At 35.8% G+C, this 10,260-nt stretch overlaps 1 protein-coding gene and 1 pseudogene across 1 annotated transcript; both read left to right on the forward strand.

Moving 5' to 3' along the window:
• The first annotated feature begins 1,281 nt into the window (after positions 1–1,281).
• Positions 1,282–7,617, forward strand: LOC120175157 (annotated as a pseudogene).
• A 717-nt stretch (positions 7,618–8,334) lies between these two features.
• On the forward strand, positions 8,335–9,861 carry LOC120175262 (40S ribosomal protein S15-4-like). The gene is made up of 4 exons (XM_039181930.1): positions 8,335–8,399; positions 8,504–8,652; positions 8,764–8,821; positions 9,510–9,861. The coding sequence occupies exons 1-4, from the start codon at positions 8,397–8,399 to the stop codon at positions 9,747–9,749; spliced, it is 450 nt and encodes a 149-aa protein (XP_039037861.1). The 5' UTR covers positions 8,335–8,396; the 3' UTR covers positions 9,750–9,861.
• Positions 9,862–10,260: the final 399 nt, after the last annotated feature.

Consider the following 10,260-nt stretch of genomic DNA (forward strand, 5'->3'; position numbering starts at 1 on the left):
TATTGATCTTGTATGAAAAGTTTATCTATTTGATAAAGAAATGTTTTTTTATTAAATTTTTAATTATAAATTTAATATTTTTATTAAATTTTAAAAAATAATATATAACTTTATTTGTTAAGTTTTAATCGTAACATAAGTAAATTTTATATTATTTTTATTATAAATTTAATATTATTTCTTTTATTTTATTTGTTTATTATTATTATTATAAATATAATATGTTGTTTATTATTATTATTATAAATATAATATTTTTATTACAAGTAACATAAATAAACTTTATTTGTTATTGTTTTCAATCTTTCAATAAGATTCTTATTTTTATATTCCTCTTAGATAACCTAAGTAAACTTTCTATTATTATTATTATTATAAATATAATATTTTTATTACAAGTAAGATAAGTAAACTTTAATTGTTAATGTTTTAAATCTTACAATAAGATTCTTATTTTTATATCCCTCTTAGGTAACATAAGTAAACTTTCTATTATTTTTATTATAAATCTAATATTTTTATTACAAGTAAGATAAGTAAACTTTATTTGTTATTGTTTTCAATCTTACAATAAGATTCTTCCTTTCGATTCGGGTTAATTTCCGTTCGGATTACTTTCAAGTCGGGTTAAATTCGGTTCGAGTTGCTTTCGGATCCTGTTAAAATTCGGTTTGGATTTCTTTTGGTTTGGGTTGATTTCAGTTCGGGTTACTTTTCGGTTCGTGTTAATTTTGGTTCGGGTTGCTTCTGGTTTCGCTAAATTTTGGATAGTGTATTGTTCGGGTCGGGTAAATCGATTCGGATAATCGAGTTCGGGTCAAGTTTGCCAGGTCTAAATTTACCCATAAAAATGTAGTGTTGTTAAGTTTATGGGTACTAAAATGAAACAAAAGAAAATATTAGGTATAATTTTGAAACAAATAAAAGTTTAAATACTAAAACACAATAAAACTTATAGTTTAAGTACTAAACATGTAATTTATCCTAAATTATTTGACCGGATTAACATTAAAAAAAAGTACTTTGGACTGAATCCAAAAGATAAAGAATCTAGAGTATTTGACGGAAAGTAATTACATATCTTAAACATAAGCAAAAAATATTTTGAGTACTTAAATGAAAAAGGTTATATTTAATGTACTTATTTGTAACATAAACTTTTTAAGAAAGTAGAGATGCCACAAACGATGAAATTATAGATGATGGACTGAATCGACGAAAAATTCATAATATAAGAACCTTCTTTAAAAATTTCCAAATAATACAGGAACCAGGATTTTGACCAAAAGTCTGCAGAATGATCAACACTCTTACGGCTGAATGGAAAATTTCATTTCCAATTTTGTATCGTTTAATGCCGTAGAGGTTGACTTGCATTTGTCCTCAACGTGTATACAAAGACCCATCCCCAATTCCCATCAGCCAATCAAAATCCGAACCCAGAAATCTTCAAAATTTCCGGAAATTTCAACAGACATGAATCATATTCAAGCCATCATCATCCGCATCCTCGCCGCCTCCGTCATCGGAGCCGCCGCGATCACCGCCATAAGTTACTGCAGGCGGAAGAGAAAATCCGTTGAAGATCATCGGGGTCTCGTCCCACTGCAGCAGAGGACGGATTCAGGTCGGCTTGGAAACCTGGAAAGATTCTCGCACTATGTTGGTATGATTTCCCACGAGATCTAGTCCAAATTCAACAAACGAATCGGAACCCATTTTTTGAATTTGATTTTTTTAATCTGGGTTTCCTTTTTCTTTTATCGGCAGCTAGGCAACTGGGATTTGAAGATGCAAATGAATGCCCGGAGCTCTGCAAATTGGCTGAAAACTATGTGAAGAAACCCAAAGATTTCGAGGTTAAGATGTTTGAATACTTTGCTGAAGAACCAGAAGCTGAGGTTTTGTATGTGAAGTTGATGGAGGAATTTGAGAGATGCATACTCGGTTATTTTGCTTTCCATTGGAACCAAGCTCCCAATATGATTTCTCAGGTACATACACACATTGTACATACATACATACATACGATTAGTGAATGGTTTAGTGAAGTTGTTTATGAATTAATTGTCAGGTTTTGGCGGTTGAATCTGAGAAGAAAACAAAGCTAAAGGACTTGGTCATGGCAGCTACAAGGTGATTTTGATTATTATTAGCATTCTTAGTTTAAATTTTTTTAAATTACTATGAGTATTTATTACATATATTTTTTATTTACATTATGTTTCACGATCTAGAATTACGTGTTTATTAAATATTAGCCATGCAAATGGGTATTTTAAATATTAACAAATTGATAGAATAAATATTTATGATAGTTTTGGTCACATCCCGATTTTCATTGGTTTTAATTTAAATTGAATTTTAATTAATTATGAGGACCAAATCGTAAGAAAACTTTGAAAACTTGATGTCAATTTTCGACAATTATAGGAAGCTCAGGGACCTAAGTTGGAATTATCTCATCGGTCTTTAACTTTGAAAAATATATTTTATAGTTACTTAGTCTAGATTTTAAATTCCAAATCATTTCTTTCTCATTGGATTGGACCAAACTTTAAAAAAAAATAGGAAAGGTTTCCCAAACCCGTCGCCCCTCCGTTCACTGATCTCCGACCGGCGGTGGAGTGCACTGCCACCACCATTTGCGCCCCGTCGTCCTCCAATCAAAAGTCCTCTGTCAATTTGTCGAATGTCACTATTGTTCGTTGTGAATCGGTAATTGTTTGCTATTCAAAAACCCAAAATTATCATTTTTTTCTCCTAACGATTCTGGCCACCACAGGCGACTGTATGCCCCAACACCACCACTGTTCGACTTGTCATCCCACGCCGAGCAAAACCCGTGCGACCCCTCTCCGTCTAAGCCCATCGTTTGTCGTGAATCAACCGAGAAAGCCTCATTGGAAAGCTTCACCCACCGTCGTGGTTTTCACAATTTTCATGCTGATTCCGTCGTCGGTTGGCCTCACCGTCATCGCCGTCAGGGTCCCCACTTTTGACCATAACCCAACCAGTACCTTTCCTTCCCGTCGTTGTTTTCTTCATCCTCCATTGGGTGTTCGATTGCCGTCACTGTCCCCGTCGCCCGTCACACACGCCACCACGTGCCACTGTCACGTGTGGGTGTTGTTTTCCGTCAAGTTTGTGTAAACTAATTTAACTCAGACCGGTCAACCCGTTGACTTTGACACAAAAAGTCAAAAATTATAAAAACACATATTTTATGTTTTTCGACATCCTGAGTCCGAATCTGTAGTATGTTTTGCCAAATTCAAACACGGTAAGTTGTTTTCAGCATTTTATCTTCTAATTCGAATAGTTTTCCTTTTAAGTTTTGTTTCTGACGTAATCTGATTTGCTATGTATTCGAGACTTGTTGGGACGTCGAATTAAGTTCAAGGGAGACCAAATGGAGTTTAATTGGTCGATTGGTGTGGCTCAGAAATCGAGGCAATATAGTACTACTATTTGCATGATTTACGGAACATGTTGATATTGGTTATTACATGAATGAATTTTATTGGATAGTTTTGTATAGTTAATTATTGTTGGACTCGAACTAAATTAAGTAAAAGTTTAGTAACTTGTATAACACTCGAGGAACTTGTAAATCAATTGACCTCAAGATCTGTAATAACTAAAATAATCAATGATAATCAATTTTTACCTCCGAAATGGAAAAACATACTTAGAGTTATGTTCCTAAGCAAACGCCTAAAGACTAAACCAACCAATGTATCATTTATGTCTGAATGTATCGAAATGGTTGAATTATATGATAAGATTGAATCGAAAGAGAATGACTAGAATAACCCGAGTACTGAAATGACCCAAATACCCTAGTGATCTGGTTTAAGGAAATGTTTGTAGACAAGTTTTGAAAGTACCAGTGAAGCATTAAATATTTTAACAACCCCTAAAGGTTATGGAGGCGACCAAAGTATGTCGGTCGTCGTGGAGACTATTACAATACATAAATAAAACAAATACCGTCAGAATACGTACAATTCCTCAAGATTTGTTTAACGATGGTTTTGAAGATGATCAATTCTACTATTGTTGTCAGTATTAAAGTGTGAATATTCTTGAAGTGTTTCGATTCGAGTGGTTGACAGGTATCGCACTGCTAGGATTTGTTCAGCTTGAGTTGACCCGATATCTTGATAAATCGACATGAATATTGAATACCATAAATCATCGTTTCACCCTTATTAGATTAAGTTGCTAAGAATCCACTAGAAATCAAAGTGTCTGAAATACCCTTGATGTCCTAAATAAAGGAATCGGCTTGGTTATATATGAAAATCTTAATTTATTATGATGTAAAGGTTCCTAACACCTGAGATCATAAATGGTCCTGAATGATCAATCTCTGAATGTCTATTTAGATCCAATAGCAATTAAACCCTTTTAATAGGGACCTCGATCCTCAAATCTGATCAATTTTACGTAAGTTAATACTTTCTATTCCTTATAATTTCCAAGCGCTTTCGAAAAATATATGGATCTTCTAGTGTGTTCCCTATTGACAAAAATGTTTTCTCTTATTTTATATAAAGTACGGTTTCTGATTTTTGGTTTCTGGTTTTTGATTTCTGACACAAGGTACAATTAGCTCCTGATTTATGACATTATTGTCTGTTATCTGATCTGTTTTATTGGGGTACTGTCTGGGTAGGTGTCTGGAGACTCTGAGGTTCAGATAGCTGGTAAATCCTTTATGTTTTGATCATTCATATTGGACTCCTAGATCCTAGAGGTCTAGAGTAAGTCCTTATGGATGATGTCCTGGGGAATTTCACATGGAGTATTCGGATGGAGGGTACTACAGTGATTTTAAAAACATGTTTTACTGAAATAACTACTATTGCTTTTAAACTAGGATTACATTTTATTATGGTTTTGAAGGAACACACTAGACATTGTTTCAATATCCTGAACCTAGTCTTCTGAACGTTTCCTCTGAGTTATAAGCTACATGTCTATTATCTGAAGAAATATCAGTGGAACCTCAGCTCATCACTGAAACTTGTAGATGCCTGAACCAATGAGAAAATTTTAAATGCTTGCTATTTATATGCATGTCTTTCGGCATCTTTTTGGTAGTTCTGTATTACTAAGCTTCCCAAAGCTCACTCTGTTATTCACCATTCCATGTTAAAAGATCGATTCAGTGCATCTATCGACTTCAGTAATGGGAGTTCCTTCAACTTTGCTTATAGATAATGGTACAAGTGTAATTATGGGGCATGTAGGTCATATTTGATTTTTTTTATACTGAGTGTGGAATTTGTATGATTTTAATTATGTTTATAATATATGAATGGTTTTCTGAACTTTTATTTTAATTATAAATTATTTTATAGTTTTACATATTTTAACAAAAATTTTAATTTCTCCTGGATTTTTTACTGTGAGTCGCTCCGGTAGCCCTAATGTGACACCCCGGATCGAATCAGGTCACCCGTATCAGTCTAAGGGTGTTACAGTTTTTTTTCAAAAAAATATTTAATAAATAGAGAAGAATTAATTATTGAAGTCTAAGTCTTAAAATTTCCATTATTTTACTAGTTATGGATGGGCACGGGACCCGACCCGATCGGGTCGGGTCGAGTCGAGTCGAGTTTTTTTTAAAAAAAACGGGTTCAGGTCGGGTCGAGTTTAAGGTGAAAAATACCCAACCCGACCCGATCCGAATAAATATATAATTTTACCTTATATATTTAGGGATAATTACAATAATATCCTATATATTATTTTTTTCAATTAAGTAATTGTTTTTATTGAATAAAAATAATATTTTTATTATTATTTCGGGTAAGGTCAGTTTCAGTTTTTAAGTTATATATCGGGTCGGGTCGGATCTCAGGTGGAGGATTTCTTGTTCTCGGGTCGAGTCGGGTGGACAAAAAACCCGATCCATGTCCATCCCTATTACCGGTAGCTTTGAATTTTATTGTAAATCAATTACGCAACTTGCTAGTATAAATATATTGACAATATATATTTAAGTAAATAAATAATGTATGGATTAAATAAAGATTTAATAATTGATTTTTTGTTAATTTGTGTTGAATTTTGATTTTTTTTTTGGTTGATAGGCAAACGAGATTTGAGAGGGTGATGAAGGACTTGAAGGTGGCAAGGGTGTTCTCGACGTTGGTGGAGGAGATGAAAGCGATGAGACGTGTCGACGGCGAGGCGAAGTGTACGGACGTGATGGTGCCGGTGGCCCACAGCCAGCGGAGCCCCGTGCTGTTGCTTATGGGCGGTGGTATGGGGCCGGCAAAAGCACTGTCCTCAAAGATGTTTTCAAAGAGTATGCCTGTCTCCATCATTACCCATTTATGTGATCGTATTTTATGAAAATTGAGAAGATAATTCAATTGTATCGGCAGATCATTTTGGGCAGACGCGGTGGCGAATGCGGTGGTTGTCGAGGCTGATGCATTCAAAGAAACAGATGTAATATTCAGAGCTCTAAGCTCAAGGGGTCACCACCATGACATGCTCCCCACATCCGAGCTCGTCCATCAATCCTCCATCGAGGCCGCATCGTCACTGCTAGTGACGGCATTGAACGAAGGCCGAGATGTGATAATGGACGGGACTCTATCGTGGGAGCCCTTTGTCGAGCAGACAATCGACATGGCTCGGAATGTCCACAAGCACCGCTACCGGATGGGGGTCGGATACAAGGTCGATGAAGATGGCAACATCAACGAGAACTATTGGGAACAGATCGACGAAGACAATGATCATCAAACACATAGGAAACCTTACAGAATCGAACTTGTCGGAGTTGTATGCGACGGATATCTAGCTGTCGTCAGAGGTATAAGGTAACAACAGTTCTGTAGTTCGATTTATATCCATCGCCGTCAATATCCCGACTCTACGAACCCGTTACATCAATCGATTTCTAAAAAATGTGCAGGAGAGCTATCACGGTGAAACGAGCAGTGAGAGTAAATTCACAGTTAAGATCCCACAAGAGGTTTGCAAGTGCATTTCCAAAATATTGCCAATTTGTCGACAATGCCAGGCTCTATTGCACTAATGCTCTTAGAGGCCCTCCAAAGGTACAGAAACCCGAAGATCAACTCGGTTTATGCATGATCCGATCCGAGATTCGAATCTCGAACATTTACGAGTCGGTTTATTCATCAACGTGTGTGTGCATATGCAGTTGATAGGTTGGAAAGATGGGGATAACAAGCTGCTGATAGATCCAGATGACATCAAATGGTTGTCAAACGTGAGCATGCTGAACCCAGAAGCAAATTGTGTGTACGAGCTTTACGAACAAGACCAAAGTCCAGTAGTCATGCCTGGTTCGGTCTGGAAAGACGTCGTTTTGTCCCCTGCAAGATCATCTATTCAATTGGAGCTCAAAGCTTCTATTCAAAGAATCGAAAAACAACCACAATTGTGACACGAGCACATATATGTAATCCGGCATCGGCATCGGCATCGGCATCGGTATAAGAACACTGGAATGTTCGATTTTTAGAAGATTGTATCTTTATCAAATACGGGAAAAGTTGAAGAAGCAAAGCCTTCAAGAATGAATGTATGCTTTCAATGTATATCTTCATGCGACAGTCCACAAACATTCTAGGGGAGAATTTTAAATAAAATTGTCCATAATGTTTGATTAAATAATCATTTTAACTCATGTTCTTCTTAGGGGAGAATTTTGTCTCTCAACGTTTCATTTTAGGGTAAAATTATATCTATTTTGCGATACCGGAGATCGCGTTGCGAATTATCGATCGCATTGCGATTTAGTTGGTCATTTTGGCAAATCCAAAAAAGTTGGTTAAAATCGTATATTATAAGGCATTTTTGGTCAATGAGATTATTTTCTCTTTTGAATTAGGCTAGGTATTTTTGTAAGGCTTGGCTTTCCCACTTCCTTGTTGAGTGATAAAGAATAAGGGGGACTCTCGCGCGCCGCCACAGCCGCCGTCCGTCTCGTCTCGTCTCGGGTCGGGTCGTGGTCGTGGTCGTGGTAATACGTGTCTTCGACACGTCCGCGTGAATACTATTTTTTTAGAGAAAATTTTTAAGAAACAAATGCAATTCCGTCATTGCGAATTTGGAATAAATCGCAATGCGATAGTCGAAGTTCGCGTTGCGAATCTGGAAACTGATTTGCGATACCGGAAATCGCGTTACGAATCTGGAAATTTACTGGGTCGAGTTTGCCCCCAACACAAATCTAAATTCAAACCCAATTGGAAGCCCAACTTTGGAATCCAAAGATCCGATTTTAGGGTTTTCAGAGTATATATATGCAATTTTATGAAAAGCATTTCCACATCTTCCACCTCCCGGATAAAACCCTTAGCGGCGACTGCCCTAGCTTCAGTAAACAAAAACTTTCAACCATGGTGCTTACATATGTCCCTTTCTCCTTCTTAATCTTTCCTCCACTGTATAGCTTTTCTTCCTTCCTTTTGCCTTACGTGTAATGTATGTATGTGAAAAATAACAGGCGGATGTGGAGACGGAGGTTGCGGCGGCCGGAGTCCCAAAGAAGAGAACATTCAAGAAGTTTAGCTTCCGAGGAGTTGATTTGGATGCTCTCCTTGATATGTCCACCGATGAGCTTGTCAAGCTCTTCCCTGCCCGTGCTCGCAGAAGGTAAATAACATAATATTCATTTTTTCTTACATTTATATATATATATATATATATATATTAAAAATAAGAAGGGAGATTGTTTTAATAATTGTTAGTATTATGTGATTTTAGGTTCCAGAGGGGTCTCAAGAGAAAGCCCATGGCTTTAATCAAGAAGCTTCGCAAGGCGGTGAGCTGATCCTTATTTGTTTCTTGCTTTTTTTATGAATTATGTTTATGAAATTTATGTTTAGACTAATGTTGACGTGAGTTGCTGTGGAGTACTCATTTGATTTTGTTGAAGTTGAAGCTAATGTATGTTTATGCTAATAGGTAGATAGAATTAGAGAATTTCTTACGGTTATTTGTGAATGTCTTGAAATTTTCGATTGGGAATCTTATGTTATTATAGACTTACTAGCTGAAGTTGATTTATTTTTTTTTATTCGAAGAATGTAGCATACCATTGTTTATTTTAATGTTCATTCAAGGCAAATTGTATTCGCTTGGTCGATTATTTTCCAAATTACGCATTCGAATGCACATAACCTTATTTAGTCTTGATTCATTGAATACAGGTTCAGATATTGTAATTGTAAGTAATACCTATTTTGCATGCGATATAGCCGTCTCAGCTTCTCCATCTTTGTACCTTTGTGTTTCATTTTCCATTCATGCTCATCTCAAAGCCTAATGCATTCACGTTCCAGAATGCTTGATAGCTGTCTCAGCTTCTTTTTCATATTTGAGGCTATCCTCATATGTTATTGAATTGTAATTGTAGTTCTTAGTTTTAAGCTAATATTATCTTCGATCAAACTACATTTGTTCGATTATTCTGTGAAAGTTGATTGTTCTATTTTGATTCATTTATTTAGAAAAGGGAGGCTCCACCCGGTGAGAAGCCAGAACCTGTTAGAACCCACCTGCGTAATATGATCATTGTACCTGAAATGATCGGAAGCATTATTGGTGTGTACAATGGCAAGACATTCAATCAAGTCGAAATCAAGCCTGAAATGATCAGCCATTATCTGGCCGAGTTCTCTATTTCATACAAGCCGGTTAAGCACGGTAGACCCGGTATCGGTGCTACCCACTCTTCCCATTCCTCTTAAATGAAATCGTTTGCTTGCAGCTTCTTCTTTAAATCTTGTGTTGTATGAAGAGATATTTATGTTGATCAAAGCAACTCGGTTATTTTAATTAATGACGGATTTATTTTGCTTTCGGATAATATGTTGATTCGGAACTTGGAGATGGTAATTCACTTGGCCTGGTTTCAATGCCGGGGTCCCAATGAATGGTCGTATAGCGAAATCTTGATTTCTCCATGTTATTTCAGAATTTTTATGACTCACATGAATAATTTAGAAATTAATTAATTCAAATGATTTCATGGTCGTATAGCCAAGATTATAAATGACAACCTGTAACAATGGTCATTTGAGTACTTATATAGTTAAAATTCATCATTTAAAAAAAAAGAAAATAATCTCAGTGACCGAAAATGTCTTATAATATACGATTTTAATGATTTTTTTTTTAGATTTTGCCAAAATGACTAACAAAATTGTAACGTGAACTCTAATTTCGCAATTCATTTTCCAAAATCGCAGCGTGAATAGT

Source organism: Hibiscus syriacus, unplaced genomic scaffold (genome assembly GCF_006381635.1).
Source record: "Hibiscus syriacus cultivar Baekdansim isolate YM2019G1 unplaced genomic scaffold, ASM638163v2 tig00112159_pilon, whole genome shotgun sequence".
Classification (NCBI taxonomy): Eukaryota; Viridiplantae; Streptophyta; class Magnoliopsida; order Malvales; family Malvaceae; genus Hibiscus; species Hibiscus syriacus.